The 23792-nt window shown below is 36.6% G+C and overlaps 1 protein-coding gene across 2 annotated transcripts; it reads left to right on the forward strand.

Annotated features, from left to right (window-relative positions):
* The first annotated feature begins 2170 nt into the window (after positions 1-2170).
* Positions 2171-23432, forward strand: LOC139135070 (copine-8-like). Of its 2 annotated transcripts, none has more exons than XM_070702270.1 (17): positions 2171-2322; positions 3543-3583; positions 4503-4549; positions 5998-6101; positions 8272-8311; positions 9420-9496; positions 9658-9718; positions 11971-12074; positions 13249-13395; positions 14140-14218; positions 14736-14898; positions 15536-15717; positions 16256-16383; positions 19052-19154; positions 19848-19905; positions 20211-20284; positions 20951-23432. In XM_070702270.1, exons 1-17 carry the CDS (start codon positions 2240-2242, stop codon positions 21548-21550), a joined length of 2091 nt encoding a protein of 696 aa, XP_070558371.1. In that variant the 5' UTR covers positions 2171-2239; the 3' UTR covers positions 21551-23432. The 2 variants fall into 2 exon arrangements, with proteins under 2 accessions (XP_070558371.1, XP_070558372.1); XM_070702271.1 differs by having other exon boundaries at positions 14143-14218.
* The last annotated feature ends 360 nt before the right edge of the window (positions 23433-23792 follow it).

Here is a 23792-nt window from a genome sequence, read left to right on the forward strand (position 1 = left end):
GGGCAGAAACAACCGTAAATTCACAGGTAACCACCCTAATGTCACCATCATATGGGCGTATTTGCTTGTAACACGCGTGGTTTATGCGCGATTTTCGCACTATCTGTAACTTTTAAAAGGGCAGAAAATGGCTTGAAATGCGCAATTTTGCGCAGTCGAGAGGAAACCCTGTTTAGTAGAGTAAAGGGTTGGTTAATGGCTAAATGAGTAACTAATCGAACTCGAACCCCCACTTAAAGTTCTTGATATGGCAGAAAGCTTTACTTCTAAATCTGTATCAGCGCAGTGCCAGGGCTGATCACACGAGAGTTTCTGCAATGAATATTTCTTACCATAGGTAGCAGTGGCATGATCAGTTCATCAGCAGGAATGCAATTAAAAGAGTGCTGCAATTTTTCCCTCCAAAATTCCCAATGCACGCGTGAATTTTCTAATTTTATCAATTTTTCTGTATTTTTAAAAATAATTTTGGATCGATTGGGTTTACTTTTTATTGGATACAGTTTTTGATCAAACTTTTGTGGGAAATCCGGAAAAAAATTGTCTGGAACTGAAAAAAAAGTCTGCGTTATATATTTTAAAGGTGACAAAATTGATTTGGCACGTGCACTCAAAAGGTCAATACCACCTAGCCTGTTTGGATATGATGACATCAGAGTTATTGTGGTATTTGTTTTCTATTTCACTCAGGAGAAAAATTCAATCTTTTCGGGGAAAATATGTATGTGTAAGCTTACAGAACAACTTCTCTTGCGTATCTTTTGTATTTCTGACTCATAGCAATCGAAAATATTCACATTAGTTTCACATTTTGTATTTTATTTTTCTAAAGTTTAACACCAGGCATTCACTTTTCTGACGATTACTTCAAAAATCTTAACTCTACATGGCAAAACCATAATGTACATACATTCGACAATTATGTTGCAGGTTATTTTCGAAAAACAGTCCATCGATGAACACTGTCCTGACTTGCTCGGCGGACATATTATTATTATTAATCTTTATTTCAGGCCATGAATGCCCATAATATTAAATAATAGAAGCAAAAAAATATACAGAAGTTAAAAAGAGCAAAAAACTTAATAAAGAACCTTTCTACAATGTTTCCAAAAAGCTGAATGAAAATACGAATCAGACTCTACACAGGTACGGATAACTGGGTTTTCACTCACGGACAGACGCTTGCAAAATGCGAATAGCAGTCTTCGGTGAAGGGAAGCAAAATTAAAGATGTTCTTGGTCACAAAATTGTGACTAATACTGACGTCACGCTTCAGATCAAAAATCAACCTCAAGGCATTATTATAAGCTATCCTCAGTTTTGACATTAGTTTAGCACTAAAATTACACCACACGTTCAAACAATAAACACTAGGCAAAAAACTTTTAAAAAGGACACATTTTACTTTCTGAGAGCACTGGCCAAAGTTACGAACAATAAAATTGGCTCTCGCATAAAAACTACGAAGCTGTCTTTGCATATCTGCATCGTCCATCCCAGTGGAGGACATAACTTGATGTACATAGCCAAGATATTTCTTCGAACTTACAAATTTAAGAGAATTACCATACAAATATACATGAGGAATCCTATCCTGCTTCCAAGATTTCGGAAAAATAGCCATACACTCAGTTTTCTCAGTATGAAAGAGAATATCATGCTCATTACCATAGTGTTCACAAATGTTGATCAATTTTCGTAAAGCTTTCACAGATGGACAAATCAAGGCCAGATCGTCAGCATAAAATAAGTGATTCATAATATGATTCGCTAAATAACATCCTACGCCAGCAGACTGTAGCTTACGTACTTAACTGGTCTACATAAATAGCAAAAAGTTTTGGTGAGAGAATACTTTCTTGTCGTACGCCATTAGAAACTTGAAAAGGATTGGAATCAGCTGATGCCCAGTGGACGTAAAACAGCTGATTACTATACCAGTACTGCAAAATACGAATAATATAAATCAGTTGGTCAAAATTTCGCGATAAATGACGTCAAAGAAAGACTTTCTTTCTGGGTCATAGTGATCTAGGGGCCGTGTACCTAAGCACAAATGATGCCTAGTCGTGGTCGATGACTAACTTTTCCTCGGACTGTACCGGGACGCCTACCGCGCCTCCTTTTGTACAGTAACTTAAGTGCCAGTCATGGTCATATGAATGAGCCCCTTAACCTGTTAAGAAAAAGTAGAACAATTCTTACCAAGTTAATGAGTATCGTCAACACAACAAGATGGCGACTGGGATGCATGGAGAATTCCGCCCTGGTTCGGCGACTGTACCAGCAACGAAAGTTGAAATTTCCGTGTCTTGCAGGTGAGTAGCAAGCCAAGCTATCAGCGTTCATTTTTCCGTCTTGTACATACTAGTCTTCCGACTATCATCGCTTCGCCCCGTGTGAACAGAGTCCAGTGGGAATAACTATTGGGTTTTTAGGTATAGTAGTCTACAATCGAATTCCCTGGGTGGGATGGGCCGCTTGTTCGAATCAGTGCGATTCGGGATTCAGAAAATATGGATTATAAAGGCACATCAGAATAGGTGAACATGTGTAAAATGCATCGCCACGAGAGTACTGCATTTCATTTCTGTTCCAACACGGACAGATGGAGGATCCACCTCCACGTCCCAATTCACTTGTACGAGCATAGACCGTCGACAAAAACGAGGGTCTATGGTACGAGGGGGCTCAGTCTTGAGTGTATTCTCCGTTCTCGTTGTTTGTTTATTTACGAAATACACAGGTAGAGTAAACAACAATATAGCTTAAATTTACATAACAATAATACATTCAAGTGTAGCTTACTGGAATGTGTATTTGTCCAGGCAGAGTGACAGTTCGGGAAGAGTACTGTTCTGGCTTGCATTTTGTGACATTTCATGTGTTATGTACTGTTTTATTTGAAACAAACATATAATGCCATGTTTCAGGTATAATGTTATTTACGCTATCTATGTATTCGTAAATAAACAAACAAACAAACAATAAGAAAACATACGAGACTGAGCTCCCCAGTGGTACGACAGAGACAACTGGTTGGGGAAAAAACAAGATACAGCTACAGGAGGATATCTAAATTTGTTGATTGCCAACCATGGATGTAAGGAAGGAGCTACCTCCATGGGCCAACGGATCTACAGAAATCTTCAAATGATACTCTTCATACTCTACCAGTGTAGAGTGACACAGGACTGGGAGCAGACATTTCACTTACCTCCACGTAAAGCTTCCAGTGACATTCAGTGATAATCACCTCATGCTTCTATTATTATTATTGTTGTTGTTATTGTTGTTGTTGTTTCAGGCCATTGGCCCATGTTACTAAAGAACACTTAAAAGTAACACTCAATGTGACAAAAGGCTAAATTGAGTCATAAAAGTAGCTATGGATGCTATTATTAATCCCAACGAAAACGTCTACTCATGACCTCAAACAACATTCATGGAAAATTAGCTCACTCATGAATACATAAGTACCTCCCCTTCCAAGTTTTTCAATTTGCTGAACCTGTACAAAAACAATTTCATTTTACAGAAATTTACTGGATAAAGATGTGATGTCCAAATCTGATCCAAGTAAGTTGAAGTAGTGTCAATCTTGTCTTTTTTAATGAACTCCTTTATGTATTAAATGATTTTGATAATTATAATTACCCACTAGGAACTTCAGACAATATATTTTTTTGTCCTAAGAGCAAGAAGCTGTAGCTTGTGATGTCGATATTTAACTAATTTTGTTTTTTAAAGGTCAGTAGCTGTAACATTTGATTTTTGTTTTTAATATCAAATACAGTTTCTTGTTCTACTTTTACTCACCAAAGTATGCAATAATAAAAACAATAACACAATAAAAAACGATTAAAAAAATTTACAATACACAATAGTGAAAAAAATTATCAGAAGTTAGAACTATTGGCCAGGAGCTATTGGTCTGGTAACGTCAACTGCTGTTTCTTGTTCAACTCTATAAAACATTTTGAAAATACATACGATTAAACTTGTCAACACAACATGTCAACAATACATGTCAACAATAACAATGCAGTCTACACATGTACAGCCTGAATTGAAGCTGAATACTGTGTATCTCAGCATGCTTTGGGGAATGTAACATGAAAATATGCTTGCTATTGAAATCAAAAATAGCAAAATAAATCATAATACATTACAGCTACTTGTCCTTTAAGTAATAAAGTTGAAGGTTTGATAATCTTTGTAAAGCCAAGTAACAAGACAGCAACCGTCAAACTGAGCATTGGAAAACTGAAAGTTAAAGAGAAAGCTTCAGTTGATCAGAATTTCATGGAGTATTGTCACCTAATTTTTACCTCAAATGATAGAATTCAAAAATTTGATCTGGCAAGTGGTTTTATGAAAGGTAGTGGCCCATGTGTTTATCAAGATTCCAAAATTCTTTATCCAGCCTCTCTATATTACGTGTTTAAGTCATACCACTCAAGAAGCATTACATGTACAACTGTTTTGTCTTTTACAGTGTGTGTTCTATACATGACTGCCTTGGGGTCAACAAACTTTGCAGAAGTAAGTACAGTAACTGTTCATCAGTGAATTTGGCTTTCAGATGATTACCATACTGTGAAGCATGTGCACCTGTTGGTAGATCAGAAATGAAGATGTTTTTGAAGCTTTAAAACTATAAGCAGAATGTGGTATAAGCAGAATGTGGGAAGAGTAAAAAATTAAACAATACAAATTTCTAGTAGAGAGCTCTGTAATAGTAATGCAAAAAATTTCCAGCATTACATAAAGTCCCTGTTCTATAGTTACAGAAGATAATGGAGGAATATTGAAATCAAAACTGTTCGTATTCAGCCAAAATAAACTTGTTGATACAAGGTCTAGAAACAATGCTTACCTCGTTATTCAGATATCTCTGTAAATTTTGATCTGATACATTCAAATTCAAGAATTAACACAGTGAAAAAAATACAAAACATTATTGAAGATCTATTAACTAATCATACAATGGTATCAGATAGGTTGAAGAGAGTATATTCTAAATGTTTGAGGTCTCAACGTCAGGATTGTACCAGCATGAAAGATCTACTGGTAGTCTCTTGATTACCGTGTAGTACTGACTTGTAAACTCAACTCTGTTTCCTAGTTGAACAGCTACTTTCTAATTTGTAGTTGTGTTGCAAATGTCCACAAGTATCCATGTACAATACATGGATACTTGTGGACATTTACACAGTGGCACTGACCTGAAGGTCAATAGCACCATTTAAATTTTAATTATTAACTGCTAGACTAATAGGCAATGAATTGTATCATTTTACAAATGCATAATGTCACATGACAATTGTAATAATGGCAAGCTACAAGAAATTCTCATGATAGAGCAGCACGCCTTTGCTGTAAAGAAAGATACTTCTGTAGTGTAAAGAACACAAATTTACAAGTTTTTAATCCAAATACTATAACTGATACATATTGTGACACTCGCTGCTTGATAAGAATTAGAATTGTCTGCATGTGATGTTTATACACATTCACCCTGGTTTTTGAGAGGAGAGCCAATCATGTGTTGTTTAGAATCATCAGTATTTGTTTCATTGTTATTTTTATTGAAGCTTATCAATCACCTGGCATTATATCAATGAGTCATATATATTTAAACAAGGTGCATGTTGTAGCATATGTATGTGATTTAAATATTTATGGTAGTGTAACAAAGTTCACAGTGCGTTTCCTTTGGACGATAAAAACGTGGAAGTAGTTTTTACTGCTGTTTTTAATTTGTTACATTTGAATTAAATTACATGATTAGCATACTAAATATGCACTTTATCACATTACCAAGACATGATTTACACTTATGAAGGACTGCTGATGACATTATTTGTGTATGTTTGGCACAACGTTACATTGATGATAATGGAATGTATTTCTTTGATAGCAAGGTAGTACAGCTTTTCAAGCTTCATCATCTGTGCATCTGTGATATGTCTTGGTTTTTTTTTCAACAGTATGAACGAACTGAAATGATCAAGAACAACCTAAACCCAGATTTCGTACACAAGTTCATATTGAACTACTACTTTGAGGAACTGCAACGACTGAAATTTGAAGTGTAAGTAAGGTGTTTGTCAGTTCAAAAAGAGAGTATCGGTTTTCAGTCTTTCTTGCTACATTCATTTTTATCACAGGGCAATAAAGTAACACTTCCTATTCCAATGATTATTATGTTGTAATTTTTTTTTAATGAGTTGCTCTGGCACTTTGCCCCTTCCATTGATTAGCAAAATGAAAACATGGTATGATTTCACCATATTTGAGTCAAATTTGCAGTTTATTGAGGGAGAGAAATCCTAGTATTTTGTACAAATCTCAAAGAGATGTCTGTGTCTGGCAGTGTCCATTTAGGTATTCAGATATGGAACTGCCTCATGCTTTAACTTTATGGTTGGTTGTACTTTGTTGAAATTAGGTGTGTAATGTGAAATTAATTTTATATGACAATATTTTAATGCTGGTGAGTATGCACTAGTGGTGATATAATTCTACAGATTATGCAAATTTTAATGAAAATTACAGAGTTGAAAACAGCCTCTGAAAGCAATAGCCTCTGCAAAGATTTTTGCCCAATTATGGGATAATCAACAATAACCAACATGTGTGAGCAACTGACATGAATAATTTTAATAGCTATAATTCTTGACGGTATCACTAAATCTTGTAAACTTTACCATTAACATCCCTGCAATAAGTACCTAACTGTGTTGCTAGAGGGAAGTACTTGAATTATTTTCAAGCCATCAATAGGTTAGAGGGATGCATGATTTATAAATGAACTGTGTGCTAGCCTTTGAACCTAACAACAGGTGAGACTCTGCCTACCTCTTGGTGGCAGCAAACATTCTGTGAAGAGAGGAAATTGATGTCAATTATTTATTAGTTTGTAATTTTATCATATACCCATGCCCATATTGCTACATCCTAGTGACGTTCGCCGTAGAATATCAGCCGTGATATTTCACGGTAAACGTCGAGATACGCACGATGAACGTCATCAGTTTTAGAGCTTTCCCGAACTACATTAGCAGTTTGTTGGTAAACAACGTAAACAACAAAATGGCTGCCGCTCCCCGCCTGCGAAGCGATGTCGCCGACGTAAAAACTTGAAGGGCTTCGAGGAACACTAGTATTTCTGGTTGCAAAATACGGGAATATCACGTTGAGTCTTGAAATTTTTTCCCATGGTATTATTTTGGTCAAGTTCTAGCAAACATTCTGCCGTTCGCACGGCGCCGGCACTGTGCACGGTCTCCACCGAACAGGTAGTGAGCGCGTGGCGTGACAGCGATATCGCGCGCGCGACGACTGTTGACATGGCAACTCTAATGGTAAACTAACAAAATGGCGTCCTCTCCGCGCGAGCTCCGTGCCGTACGACGATCGAAATCTGGATAGATTTAAAGCTGAGCAGTTTTGATCGGGTACAGTTGTAATAGCATATTGCACCTTAAAATATTCCTGCTGTATGACGATTTTTGTATCCCGGTGTCTTTCTTCTTGGGTTTCATTGAGATATGGACGACTTGCAGCGATGTCGCGCGTGATTGTTGACATCTTCGTCGAATACTTTATGAATGAAGCCTGTTCACATAAACATTCTGATATTTATGCGCAAGGCGTAATAAAGTAAAGCCTCAAAATTTAAGGTTTTTCGTTCTATTAATAAAAATTCCCTAAAATTATGGGCATGGGTATATGATAAATCGGTTATTACCCAATATCGCCTGTTCCTTGTGTCGTATCAGCATTCGTGTCATTTGTGCTGCGTCAGACACGAGACGAAGTCGAGTGTCTGACGCAGCACAAATGACACTCATGCTGATACGACACAGGAACAGGCGATATTGGGTAATAATTTGTAATTGTATTACCTGTGTTCCACTTTAATCTCTGTGTACCCTCAGGTCTGGTCACATGGTCAATTGGTGTTTGGTGCTCTTGAAGGAAATTATCAACAAACTACTTTACAGTCACTGAATTAGCAGTTTGATTCCCCGTCACAACCAATGTCAAACTGGACATTCTGTCGTAACAACAGCAATAATGATTTTCATGTTGATATTATCTTAAAAATCCAGTCATTGTGTATGTTTATGTACTGAAATACTCTTTACATACCATTCATATATACTGTCAGCTTGTTTGAAAATTCAAAAAGTCAATATTCTGAGAAATGACATGTAAGGTGATGCCATAACAGTGACTTCTGTCCTATCTTTTTACAGTTATGATGTAGATTCACCAAAGTCAGCCTTAACTGCACACGTAAGTAAGCCTGCGTGTTTTGCAGTCACATTTGTAGTGGATGTATTGAAATGACTCTTCAGAAAACCTGTAATATCTAAATTGGTCTTCATTTAAGACCATCTGCAACCCTCTATGATGTGATTGTTTTTACAGTTCTAAACTTTGTGGAATTGAAAAACAGTTCAATTATAAATCATTCAGTTGCAAAAATAAATTATGTTTTGTACACATTTTATATGACATTGGTGCTGATTATCATCTTCTTTTCATGGTGGTCAAAGATTTATAAAAAACTATGTTAAGATTTTGGTGCAGCATATACCGGTATGCCCAACATGACGTACCGGTACGTGTATGTAGAGTATATTGAGTTGTTCATGTCTGTAAAAAAAGTTTCACATTTGATATCTAGTCATTCATTATCTGTAAAAATAGATCCACATTTAATGTCTAATGTGCTTCAAAAGTGTGCTTCAAAAGTGCTTCAAATGTGTGCTTTTACCATGCCTGGTAAGGCAATCACTTCATGCATGCGGACTGTGCTCCACGCCATATGCCTCGTTCAGTCTTTTATCATGAGTTATTTCCACAACCGTAGTTTATGTAATCATGAACTATAGAGGGGGAAGTAACCATAGACAGTATAGGGACCCCTCTACTGTCTATACTTTAACAGACAAGAAAAAAAAAAGAAAAGTAGGAAATGTGGTTGTTTATTGCTCACTTCAGGCATTAAAGCTGTTAGTAGTGACAATACAGTTATCTAGTAACAAGTTGCAGAATATCAATTTTTTGAGGTTTCAAAGGTCCAGTAGCTGTAATTATTGATGATATTTTTCACAATTTCTTGTTCTTAATGAGAACTACATTTTCTTTGTCTGCTCCCCAAAGCATGTTGAGATACACAGTATTCAGCTTGTCAGGTCAGCCTTTACATGTGTAGCCTGCATCATTATTATTGACAAGTGAATTCTGGTCTTGATAAATGTTGTGTGTTGACAAGCCAAATACATAAAAATAGTTGAAAGATCACCTAAACTTACAGGTCTTTTGAAAACCACAGAAGATTCCATCATGTCATATAAAGAGCTCATATATAATAATTCCCTTTGTTCTTGTCTCACAGGATTTTCTAGGGGGTTTAGAATGTAGCCTAGGTGAGATTCTTGGTTCCCCAAATCAAAGACTTGAAAAACCACTGAGGTAAGATTCAAATGATACATTCAGTGTGGCTCGTTTTGCCTTTGTGACCAAAGCTTTTTATTAAGGTCAATAGATGCTCAGAAGAGGAACTGAAACTTTTGTCAGAAATGTGAGAGACTGATTGTTAAATGCTTTTCATTTACTGACCTTGTTACCAACAGAGGACCAAGTAAGAATTCTGGGAAGATAATCCTCTCAGGAGAAGAACTCAGTGATTGCAAAGTAAGTGATGTTGCCATGGCAACAGATGACTCTGAGCTGTTGTCCTCGTTTTTCACCAAATGTTCAACTCCAGTGTTTATCAGTCAACATATGATGCGAGGTTGATGAAAATTGAGTGAATAAACTTGGCTTGTGGATGAACATTTGTATAATCTGTGAAGTCAATAAACCAGTGAATATTACGAGGAATACCATCTTTGTTCGACACAAGTTCTCACTGATACCGTATGTTAAGCAATCCCATGAGGGGAAAGCATTACAGTAACTATACAGTCTTTCCTATAAATTTTTCCTGTGTTCCCAACCTTAAACATGTTCACCTTTAATCCCAATAAACAGGTCCACACTCATCATTGATAACAGTGGGTTTGGGTCAAACCATGGTGGCGAAAGCATAGAACCTCCAGGGTCTACATGGTGAAAGGGTTAAACCAATCACCACAAAATTCCTTTTCTATTGCAAAGTGAGAGCTCTGTTCTGTTAAATTGGGGTGAAGGAATTAAAAAAACGTTTCCATGTAATCAAGTTGATGATAAAATTATAGGTTTTTAGTCCCCACGGACACCGTCCGGGACTTATAGGTTTGGTCATGTCCGTGCGTGCGTCCGTGCGTGCGTGCGTGCGTCCGTGCGTGCGTGCGTGCGTGCGTCTGTCCGTTCACGCAGATATCTCAGAGATGCAAGAAGCGATTTCATTCAAACTTGGTACAAGGATTACTTCATATGTCATACTGATGCACGTCGATTTGTTTTGGGATACGATCCAATATGGCCGCCAGGCGGCCATTTTATTACGATTTTTCATGTACAGAGCCATAACTCAGACATGTTTCTACCAATTTTATTCAAAGTTGGTGCAAGGACATTGACTAATGTCATAGATATGCACGTCAATTTTCTTTGTGATACGATCCAATATGGCCGCCAGGCGGCCATTTTGTTACGATTTTTTCATGTACAGAGCCATAACTCAGACATGTTTCAAGTGATTTTGTTCAAAGTTGGTACAAAGACATTGACAATGTCATAGATATGCACGTCATTTTTTTTGTGATACGATCCAATATGGCCGCCAGGCGGCCATTTTATTATGATTTTTCATGTACAGAGCCACAACTCAGACATGTTTCAACCGATTTATTCAACATTGCTACAAGGACATTGACCAATTTCATAGATATGCACGTCGATTTGTTTTGTGATACAATCCAATATGGCCGCTAGGCGGCCATTTTATTACAATTTTTTCATATACAGAGGCATAACTCAGGCATATCTCAACCGATTTTATTCAAAATTGGTACAAGGACATTGACCAATGTCATAGATATGCATGTCAATTTGTTTTGTGATACGATCCAATATGGCTGCTGTGCGGTCATTTTGTTACGATTTTTTCATATACAGAGGCATAACTCAGGCATATCTCAACTGATTTTATTCAAAGTTGGTACAAGGACATTGACCTATGTCATACATATGTACATCGAATTTTTATGTGATACGATCCAATATGGTTGCTAGGCAGCCATTTTATTACGATGTTTTCATGTAGCCATAACTCAGACATATTTCCACCAGTATCATCCAAGTTGACATTGACCTATTTCATACATATGCTCGTCAATTTGTTTCACGTCATGTAGCAGTAACATGTCAATTATTGAAGTTTCGTAAGTAGGCTGATATGTCAAGAAATATGTACTGCATCAAATTCATGAAACTTTATACAGATGTTAACGATGTTAAGCTCACATTGCTTTAACATTGAAAAAGACATTTATCAGTGTCATTTTAATTAATTTGTAATTGCATAAGTAATGAACTTTCCTAATTAGGGTGATATAGCCACAAATTAATACAACGTCAAATGTGATGAAACTTGATACAGATGTTGATCTCCTAGTGTTGTAAATATACTGCATCAAACTTTATGAAATATGGCACCAGTGATAATCTGTTAAGTGTTAGAATTGTATGCAAAAATGTTTTGCAACATCCTGTTGATTAATTCCTAGTTGACTCATTTTATGAACTTTAGGATGGTGGCCTACATTGGTTTTATGTTTTCATCACCATGGAACTCATTCTTGGCCATTGAGCGACATCTGTATCAAAGTATTTTTATCACAGACCTAATTAATGAAGAGGACTCTGTCCTCTCTGAGGACATGTAATCAAAGTACCCATTATTAACAAGTGGGGACTGTGTCATCAACGATGACTTTTTCTATTTGGCATTTTTTTCACAGGATGTATTTACAATGCAGTTCAAAGGCACAAAACTTGACAAGAAGGATTTCTTTGGTAAATCAGACCCTTACCTAGTATTCCACAGGTGCAATGAAGATATGACGTAAGTAGTGCCGTCTGTACTTGTGAGTGAAAATAGACTGTTCTGGATCAGTCGTCTTCAAAATAGTCCTTTTTATCATGCAAGGACCTGTACAGTGTACATGGGTTTATAGAAAAGACTCTACATCCCCAGAAATACTGTAAACTAAGAAAACATTTGTCATTGCAGTGGTTTTCAAGACGTCTCTACACAAACCACCCAACGCCATTTTGACAAGTTTGAGTTGCCAAACTAAATCATAAACATTTCAGAGCTGTACAAATGTATCTGTTACACGAATCTGATATGCAACATGTCAATTAGAGCTTCGAGTGTTTGGGCTATGTTTGGATTGTTGATGGGCAGTTTGATATCACTTTTCAATCACCGTGTTCTTTGTCGATTACAAATTAATTTGAATACACACACAAGACCAGTATCTTCAAAGATGGACAAGCAGTGGTTTTGTTCTTTGAGGCCAGACTCAAAAGAAATAATCTGTGACAATGTTTTCTCAAAAATTTTGTACTATTTTTTTAAATTTCCTCATGAGCATGGTTTGGTCCAGGAACTGACTGTGTACCGGTAGTTTCTGTTCATAGGCAACTTTTCAAGCCATCACTGTATGTAGGTTTGTGTGGGAGAAATTAATGCTACAATAGCTCTCGTAGGGTACAAAAATATTTAATGGAGTCTTGCTACCAGCACTTTTACTGTGTTTATTCATAACCTATGCATTAATGAGTTTCAATTCATCTTTCTGGTATACATACTATTGTTTGTAGTTTGTTGCATTGTATTCATGAAAATATTTAAAAATTCTGAAAAAATAGTGAGATTGTTTTATTCATATTTCTCAGTCAAGAAATACATGTCATGCACCATTTTACCCCAGTGGACAGTTTACAAGGTTCCCTCAACCCAGTCCCTGTATACCGGTACACAACCCAGTCCCTGTATACCGGTACACAACCCAGTCCCTGTATACCGGTACACAACCCAGTCCCTGTATACCGGTACACAACCCAGTCCCTGTATACCGGTACACAACCCAGTCCCTGTATACCGGTACACAACCCAGTCCCTGTATACCGGTACACAACCCAGTCCCTGTATACCGGTACACACCATAATGATATTTGGTGTTACATGTATGCTACCAAGTTGATGAACTGTTCATATTTCTCATCCACAGATACACTCTCTGTCACAAGACAGAGGTCATCAAAAACAACCTCAATCCAGTGTGGAAGCCGTTTAAGCTGTCAGTGCGTGCATTATGTAACGGTGACTTGGACCGGACAATCAAAGTGGAATGCTTTGATTGGAACAGCGACGGAAGGTGATATTTATGTCTATGAAACAATGGTGACATCATTAAGAATAAATGTCCTTACAGATTGATATTTGAGATATTCCAATACACCATTTCAAACGTTTGAAATTTTCCAGATTTTGAACTTGCGCAGTAATGTCTGAAGGAAAATCCACTCAAATTTCAAAATTTTACTCCAGACATTAGTGAGTGTACAGGTTCAAAATTTTGAAACGTGAGTGAATTCGGATTCTAATATGGTTTGCACCAATATAGCTAATATACCTCTTCCTACCACCACCTCAACTGGTGCATGCATTCAGGTCAGGTTATCTATTTCGTGGGTTTTTTAAGTGAGAGAAGATGCAATATAATTAGACTAACCAATTCATAAATGAGTCTTGCCATAGTTTGTAAGTACCGTAGGTAAATTCATAAGTGTACCAGTGATTTGCATGCAGAGTTTTCAGTGTTTTGTATATTATGTATTTTGTTTAATATTTGCAAGTGGTAAAATTAATGTTTCATTTGAGTTCAGATCGTTACATAGTATTCCTATGAGTTTGATCAACGCACATATAGCTCATAGTTTTATGATATCACAGCATGGAGATATCTCTAGGTACCCTAATACATACATCTGCATGGGTTAAACTAATGGCAGTTATTGGATACAAGTTGCTAGATGTCTCTGTCAAGTTATGTGGGTGTTGCTGTTTGTTTGTTGGTTGATTTCCTCAACTGTTACTATGGTATGTCTTTCTACCCTAGTAGCTCTGATTTCATTGGAGAATTCAAGACCAATGGCAGACAGCTTTCCGAGGGACCTGGCTCGGCAAATCATTATGAGGTGAGTGATTTTACAAAGAATCACAAAGTCAATATCATTTGAAAAAAAGTTCTTTACGCTGTTTCTCGGTTGGTACTGGAATAACCATGTGTGGAAAGTTATGCTAAAAGTTGTGAGGTTATAGAATTAACTACTGAAATTCCCTTGTGTAAGTTGTTTCATTCATGTTTCATGAGAAAACAAATCACTGTTTGCTAGGATGGCAAAGAAGACAGTGCTTTTGTCTGATTTTAAAAAAAATTAGATACAGAGGTTGGCACAGGGAGCTGAGTATCTCATTAAAAATCTGTTAGGTTTGTTGAATTCTGAAAGTGCAACATCTAGAGCGACTAGTTGATGATTTTGCAACATCAATTTTTCCACAAGAAGTTCCATTGCGAATTTTCATCAGAGCTAGTAAGACATAAATGACAGCTGTAGAACTGCCATCGTATCAGCCTCAAGCATATTTTTGCAAAAATCTTCCCAAACCAGACGACATATTTTTAAAGGTTCTTTTCTCTCCTCCTGTCAATAGCTCATCAACCCAAAGAAGAAATCCAAGAAGAAGAGTTACAGGAACTCTGGAACCATTGATATGCTGCAGTGTAATGTTGAAAAAGTCCATTCATTCCTGGATTTTATCAGAGGAGGAACACAAATCAATTTTACTGTTGCTATAGATTTCACTGCATCGAATGGTAAGGAAAATTAAGACTACGCATAAAAAACAAACGAAAACAGTGCTGTGATTGATGAGGGCACTATGTAACGATCATGAGTAGCTTCAGCATTTACAGTGATTAGGATTAGAAGTTAGGACATTATTTTGCATTTCTCTTTAGCTTACAGAAGTTGAATACTATATAACATCTTGACATTGAAAACACTCTGTTGTGACAATATTTGCATTTTAAACTTTAGATGACGGGAAAACTAAAATATGATTACCTCAGCACAGCCTACCGGTATATGGGAAAGACCAACTATACCCAATTGCGTACTATTGTATAGGTCATTCTTAATGCCCTCAAAGATCATGTTAGCTTTGTGTGTAATCATGAAAAAAAAGCATAATATCACATATAAACAAATCAAATAATGCTGTGAAAAGGTTTTGTTTAATGAGTTCAAACTAAACTGAATCCAGTGTGACCCTCAAAGTAATTTCAATCAAACACCATCACTACTTGTCAGATACATTTTAAAACAGATACACATCAATTGGAAAGGTTTTAAACTTATATGGCTCATTTAGAAACTCAAAGAGTGGTAAATTATTTGCAGAGAAATATTAGATTACCCAACTTGTATTGATCACTTGTTCTGAACATACAGGCAACCCAAGTCAGCCCACGTCATTACACTACATCAACCCTTACCAACCCAACCAGTATGCCAAGGCGCTTCAGGCGGTGGGCGAAATCATTCAAGACTATGACAGCGACAAGATGTTTCCAGCTTTAGGATTTGGCGCCAGAGTGCCCCCAGATGGCAGAGTTTCTCATGAATTCTTTCTGGTAAAGAAATATCAGACATTCCAGGTTTTGTTTCAGTTTTGTTTTGTTTTCAGTTCATCCTGTACTTGATAGGCAAGCAGAGGCTTGACAGGTGTACCATTGTAGCCATCATCAGTGACAAGGTTTGATAGCATCATGGGATTGGGTCTAGAAAACTGAGAATCCTCTTCCAGCAAACATTCAAAAGACATGTTGCCAATACAAAATTAATAGATGTATGTTGCTAATCAATTAGACAGTAGATAGCAGGAGGTACATGTAATCGTACATCTATGATATACTACATGTTCTAACTTAGTCGCAAGGATGTTGTGAAGGGACCGTGTTTAGAGGTAATGCTCTTTGTCTTCTGGAGAAGAGGTTTTTTACCAACACATTATTCAGTTAAATATTTTTTTTTTATCTGATGTATCAAAATCAGTTTTATCAGTTACAGTTATATCACCCATGTGATCTACCAGTGTAGAAAAGAATCATAAGAGATGATGAGAAATAAGAAATGATTTCTCTGACTGGATGTACTGACATGTATTTTCAGAATGGACACCCCAACAATCCATTCTGTGCCGGCATTGAAGGCGTGATGCAGGCGTACCAGCAATCTATCAGATCAGTCCAACTCTATGGTCCTACCAATTTTGCTCCCATTGTCAATCATGTAGCAAGGTAAGATTTGCTGGGGAAGTGTTCTCTGGGTATGTTGCACACATAGAATACTTCTGTAGTATAACTTGGGAATTTAGTTCAGATAGATTTGGAGTTTATGATACAATAAATATTGTTGATGACATCAAGCAATCAAGCAATACATAGTATACTAAAAGCCATATTGCATTTCATTTTTACCTTCTCGTGTCTATTTATAGACAGAGAAGGTATTTGAGTTGAAAACCAGTATGCTGCTGTCAAGTACTTCCGTCTGTCAAGACTTCCGTCTGTCAAGATCCGTTGACGTCATGCCATTGTGATGGGTCATATCATAAACTGGTGGGGGTGTTCATGGCTCAGGTTGAGGTGTGGGAGAACGATTTTGAGCTATGACAAAAATCAAAAGGGACTTAGCGGCATAGCCACAGTGTTAAGCCTTTCTCCAAGGTTTCTTAGTTGACTACAATCTATTACAGACTACTGAGCTGACGTTAGGGGTACTCACTTTGTGTTTGCTCACCCTGTGTGCACTAGTGTTTGGTACTGAGTTGCGTGGATATCCCCTCATGGCCTCACGTGATCTTGGCCTGTTGCATAATCTGCAGAGATGATCATATGCCTCCGAGTCTGAAAACTGTCATTGTGTAAGCCTGTCGGCATTTTCCTTGCATTTTTTCTCATTTAATTTTGCAAAATATCGGCGAGTACCTCAATATTTCAAGATAACCCTTTCTTCCCAATCGTTTCCTGGAGTTTCAGAGTCATATGAACGAAAATGAGTGAAAGTTTTAGACAGGAAAATCGGACGTCGGCCATGTTCAATGTTTACAGTACAATCAGAAGTTTACGTGGAGGAATTAACCAACAAACACTATTCATGATGCCCGCCCTCTAGAGGCAGACCCTCCTATATGAAGTACCACATTTGATGCTTGTGGAAAGCTTGACCACACAATGGAGCATTAAACTTTTAGAAAATGACAAACTGAATAAGAAGGTATTCAGAAAATGTCAAATACTGCGGGAAAAATGCGCAAATATTCAATATAAACAGGTTAACTGACTGGTCAGCTATAAAAAACAATGAAAATGTTTATGATCAAAGTTTTTGAGATGCGCACATTTTAACAAATACAGAAATATTAACATTATAAATATAAGACAAAACTATTTTTCAGGGATGGGACAGGTTGGAAATGAGGGGTGAGAGACAAAGGCACTCCTATTGCTGCATGTGGATGCAGCCACACCATTTCATTTACAGCATACTTATTCACTGTGTTGTGTTCAAGTTCCATATTGTACTGACTGTCATACAAGGATAACATAAGCAAATCAAATCAAATTAGAAAAGGATCAATGCTGTTGTGTGGATTTTGCTGAACATGGCTGATTTTAATATTTCGCCCTATATATTTGGTATCCAGCAAAGGCATATTTGATGTAAAGTCAAAATTAACACTACATTGCTGACAATATATTTTACCGTTTCTGCATGAACGTTTCTTTTTTAAATATAGTATATTAGTACTTCAAACAGATTAACAGTTATGGTGATGTCAACCCATGATTTTACATCACAAAGACTGTAATTCTGCCAATTTTTTTTGTTTTTCAGTCATTTTATAAATTTTGCACTGCACAAGATGATTGAACAAATTGCAATGTTTGAATTTGTAAACTCAAAGAATAAAAATCCTTTGGTCACAGATTAAATTATTTTTTAAAAAGAAATTTACTCTTAAACACTTTTAGCATATATTCTTTACACGGTCATGTATTTCAAGGAAAATATGCCTATTAAAAACAGTAATTTCTTCACTTTCAATTTTTTTTAATACTATGACAATTATCAGCCATGAGGTCATACAAACACAAGACCAGATAAGCGTTTTTCATCATTTTCACAGGACTCTTTGGAAAATCCATTAAAAACAGTTAAAAAGTGACTTAAAATGATCACTTGGTATACATTTAATTTACAGATGCCAGGTTGTGTATTTCACATGCACTCAGGCCAGTAAGGAAGTGCGTCATTACTATTTTGGATTGTGAATTCTTATTTCTGAATTATTTAACTTTTTCCCACATTGAACTATCTTTAGGCAGTTTATAATGTAGCTTAGAATTTTTTTGATTGATGTATTTAATCATCTTTTGGGTTCTTTGGGTCCATATCCCACCTCATGCCCCTACATCATCAACTATTTACCAACAACTCCCATGCCAACAACCAATTACCTGACCTGGCCACACATTAGAGAAGGTACAGCGTCATTGACGGTATTTTTTTAAATTTCTTTCCTTTTTCGAAGTTGTACATTTCCTGCAGTGTCAAAGACTTCATTCAAGTTTTTCAGTGACAAATAGCATGCTTTATTTTCAAATGTAAAAAAAAAGTTGATGTAAACAATGTGACATAAGGTGAAAAGGTGAAACGTTGACTATCAGTGTGACAGGAGCAACAAGAAATTTACAATTCATGACATCATCACTTTCTTCCATCATAGTCTTCCAGCGATGTCAAAGACGTGCCTGTGTATTGTGTTCAATGGTGAAGTCAAGTCTGTTTTTTGACAGATTTATTACATACCATAAATGAATAGCAGTGAGTCAAATGTAAAAGAAGATCTGTGTGTAATCATGTCTCATTCCTTGATTTATCACGTATATTCTGTGTTTACAGGTTTGCGGCTGCCTATCCTGATGGATCAAATTATTTCATCCTTTTAATAATCACCGATGGAATCATATCAGATATGGATCAAACCAAAGCGGCAATAGTTTCTGTTAGTTTCTTTTTATTTATCCTTTGAACAGAATATACCAATGTGCATATCACATATGATTACATCCATTTTTCAGTGCATATACCGTAAAAGTGAAATTACAGTGGTGTGTTTAGACTACATAGCAGTGTGTTTTTGCATCATTGTCACACACTTTGAGAGATTGCTCCACATTATTGAATGTAATAGCAACTCAGAGTAATCGGATTCTGACTGCAGTATGTGTATTTGGTTTCATGGTGTTTTGAGATGACAAAACATAACGCAGGAATACTTCCTATAAAGTTTAACAAGTTCATCATGTACAGAATGACAATGGCACAAACTTAAATGTTAAGACAGTGAACATATGTTGTCATAACTTGGTCATGTGCATTCAATTTTTGCCATGGCGACAGATCATACTTTCAAAATACATCTGACCTGTTCAAACTGTCTAGCCTTCATTTTCCGGAGTGAAAATTATCCATTAACCTAATATTCAGACTAATTGTGAGAATAAACCTTTTTGGGGAGGCAAGTTCATATAATACTGTAACATTTCATTTTTGATAGTGTCCCACAAAATTTAGAATGACCCTATATTTGAAAATCATGAAACACAGGTGTCCTATAGTTCTTAAAAGCTGGTTGCAACACTGCCATGGTTACTCTGCCTGTCATATTACAAACTGTACATCTGTTTCATTACAGGCATCGAGTTTACCAATGTCAATTATCATTGTTGGTGTTGGCCCCGCAGACTTCAGTGGTAAGTATTTCTCGATATCAAGGTGCAACAAATGAAATTGTCTTCTTTTACAAAGGAAATAGTGTGCCTTTTGCTGATATCATGATACTCCAACATATCTCTAGACAATTGAATATTGGAGCAACTGTCTACAGCTATCAGTTGCAAATATTTGCACGGTGATACATCATACAGACAATACGCTTCGTACGAAACTAGTTCTCCTAACCTTCCCTATCCACCTTTACCTCATTTGGTTTTTGGTTATCAAAACTACAACAGTAACGTCAGTCGTTAACTTTACTGCCAACATTGTACATTTTCAGCCATGGAGGAACTGGATGCTGATAAGACAAGACTGTCCTCTAGAGGGCAGTATGCAGAGCGGGACATTGTTCAGGTACCTTATGTGAAAAAATGCACTGTACATTAGTACATGTATCTTACATACTGTATTTTTAAAACAAATTTAGAGAGACCTGCGGCTCTTATAAGTACATGTATGTGTAATAGTATTGACTTCTTCAATATCAATGTAAAACTGCAATATAGCATGAGTTCGTTGATCATGTATTAATGAAGATGCATGGTGACATTTGTGGCTAGTTTTTGAAGTTTTATGCTTAAATCAGCACAGGTGAAAATGATTGTGTCGATCGATATCAGTTTTACCTCAACATTTTAGACGTTACTTTGTATATTGAACATTGTAGTGCTAATTTCATGGATTCCAGGAAAATTAATATTTTTTAATCAAGATTCAAAAACCCTGAAATTGTATATTTACGTTACTTTCTGTTGATTTTTGATAGTCAATCCAACAGCACTGGTGGCTGGTTTTCTACTGTACATTTTGGCATCCCTTTTTTCCCAATAGACATACACATAGTTGCATCATAAGTCCCATTTTGCAGTGTCATTGAAAACATACCCTCATATAACAAAACTGTATATACGGTAGTTCAACCTGGTATAGGAGTTACACAGGAAATAATGAGTGCGTTGTGCACAATCATATGTGATTTTGATATCCCCAATTTTAACATTTTTTTTTTATCTGTTGTAGTTTGTTCCGTTCAGAGAGTACCTATCAGCAGGAAGCAACGCAATGCTGAGTCAGGCCAGACTAGCTAAGGAAGTGTTGGCTGAAGTACCTGATCAGCTTCTACTCTGGATGAAAGCAAGGGGTATCAATCCCAAAGAAGGGCCTCCACAACAGCACACACCCATTGGCCAAGCTGTTCCCACGCAGCAGCAGCAACCACCACCACCGCAACCCCAGCAGTACAACCAGCAACAACAGTTCCCCCAGCAACACCAACAGTCATTCTCGCAACACCAATTTCCACAACAGCAGCAGCAGCAGCAACCATACCAACAAAGCCATCAAGCACCCTATCCACAGGGCCACCAGGCACCATACCCACAGGGCCACCAGGCACCGTACCCACAGGGCCACCAGGCACCGTACCCCCAGGGCAACCAAGCACCGTACCCTCAGGGTAATCAACCGCCCTACCCTCAGGGACAGCATCAGTTTGCACAGCAGCAGCAACAACAGATGATTGTTCCGCAGCAGCAATCGATTACTCCCAAAAGAACAGCTCCATTGCCACCACCAACGACGGCAACAGCGCCACCTCCACCGTTTGCTCCGGCAACGTAGCGGTAGATTTGGAAAAGAAACGAGACCGTGCAATTCATGATGTTTCTTTCCGTGATCACACTAACACTACATGTATTGACTCACTAACTTTAAAGGATTACTCTTTTCTGTGTATTTCTCACTATCCCGTACGTCCAATTTGCTTTCTTGTCAGAAGAGAAAATAAATTTTCAGCTGCTCTACTGACCAGGCTGATAACTACCGTAATCCATTTTTCACATTCAACAATTATAAAGTAGTGTGAATACCAGAACAGGTTGTTTACGTCACTGGGCTTTACTCTTGCATTATCAGCATTTACTTTAGTTCAAATCTAAACCATCAGCTGAAATATAAATATTTTTTAAGCTGCTAAACTTTATTATTCAATGTCATTATGGAGCTGTTTACTGACTTTTTCATTTTGTCGCTACAACTGAAAGACCTACATCAGATGCAAATGAAGGGGTCACCCAAAATTTTTTAGAGAAAGCATTAATTATTTCATAATGTTCTAGGTATTTATATATAGGTGTAATACTTGACTTTATAAGTAAAATATCCAATTGTACTGTACTGTACTGTAATATACAGGTATACAGTAAATTTGAAGGTGTAGTTTCTGTACATCAATTCTCATATTTCTGCTTTGCTAAATGGACAGTTTATCCAATGTCTAATTTGATAGCTCTATTTAGGAATTTTTTAGCCGCCAACTAAACTCTAGGAATAATGATAAATGCAGGAAAAAGTTTTTATAATATTTAATATTTTGATATCCATTTTTTTTGTTTATATAATTTTGCAAAATACATTCATTTTTCTTTTGCTAAGATTTGTTCAACATTTTCTTTATAAGAGTTATAAGAATAAACTTCACGCTCAAGAAAAAAATTAGTAAAGTGAAATTTTCACCGGAAATCATCAACACTTTGAAAGATATCAGTTCCATGACTGTACATTCTTACATTAACTTATGCCCCAAACATTGAAACACTTAATTTTTTGTCAACAATTATGCCTTGAAGCGAATTTTGTTTTGCCCACTATCTAATTTATGATGTGTGAAAATTGTGATGGTTGTTGTAATTAGGAACATTACTGCCATCTTTGGTTAATGAATATCTGTTATGGATTAATAAGGGGATTACCACTTGTAACTTTACTGATAATGATAATCACGCACCATTTTGTATAAATCAAGAGATACCATCCCAATACCTTATTAGTATGATCTGAAGAAGAGCTAGTATTAATATCAGCAATTGGAACTAATTGTGATGTGTCTTTAATCAAGGAAATGCAAGGGGTTTCAAAATTTCTCTCTTCCAAATGTTCTGTGAAGTTCTAGTATGGCTATGCTCTCTCTTCATTAAGATTGTCTAACAGTATTTTAAAAAGTGTCTTATATTGTATTGCATTTGGGATTATCTGTACATAAAGATGACATACCATTGAAATTCACAGGGCGAGGATTTAAGTGAGCAGTTTTGACTGTGAGGTCTTTGCTAGGTGACTGGATGCCGTATGTTGTGGGTTTGAGTCCAATCGAGAAGTTACAGAATACTGGCATCTCAAACTGTGTAATGACCACTCTTGAATGTTAAATGGACCTAAAACAATGTGGAAAAAAAACACTCTTGCAATTCTGTGCCTAGCACATAATCAGATAAATGTATATTTCACAACAAATTTTAAAGACTTTTCATGTACATGTAAGTTACATTTTAATTGAATTGTAGATAGCAGTGACAAATCGACTGTGCGTTGTAATGTATTCTTATATATTTATAGGAGCTAGTTACCACCCCTCTGAGTCCGTGTAGACTTAGTTTGTACATTTTGTGTAATGGATATGTGCTCTCCTGTCAGTCACCTTATAATAAACTTTTTTGATAATGTACACTGCTACAACATATAATTATATAGGAGTACTGTACTTAGCCATTCTGTCGGCTTGTGTGCTACAAATTTTCTTTAGCCACCAGATACAAGAACACATTTACAAACCATTTTCTTATCGATCACATACACATTCCGAGATGTATTTAGGTGATACAATTACTGCTCATAACTTCTGATTGGCTTACAATGTACTCTTTGCACAGCTCATGAAATCACCTAATTATACCATTCTTATCTGCATTCAATGCAGTATTACCGAATACAATTGTCCTCCAAATTATAGAGGTCAGTCATTGATATCAGCAAATTGACTAGCCTGAAGGATCCGTCGCTCAAGGGCTGTCGTAAGAGGTGGAGG

This window comes from Ptychodera flava, chromosome 6 (genome assembly GCF_041260155.1).
Source record: "Ptychodera flava strain L36383 chromosome 6, AS_Pfla_20210202, whole genome shotgun sequence".
Taxonomy (NCBI): Eukaryota; Metazoa; Hemichordata; class Enteropneusta; family Ptychoderidae; genus Ptychodera; species Ptychodera flava.

What these genes read in the sequence shown, in the direction of transcription:
- LOC139135070 (XM_070702270.1), top strand. Translation starts at nt 2,240, where the DNA reads ATGGCGACTGGGATGCATGGAGAATTCCGCCCTGGTTCGGCGACTGTA. An exon ending in AGTCAGCCTTAACTGCACAC is followed by an intron (nt 8,312 to 9,419) that starts GTAAGTAAGCCT and finishes CTTGTCTCACAG; the next exon opens with GATTTTCTAGGGGGTTTAGA. An exon ending in TTTCTCATGAATTCTTTCTG is followed by an intron (nt 15,718 to 16,255) that starts GTAAAGAAATAT and finishes ATGTATTTTCAG; the next exon opens with AATGGACACCCCAACAATCC.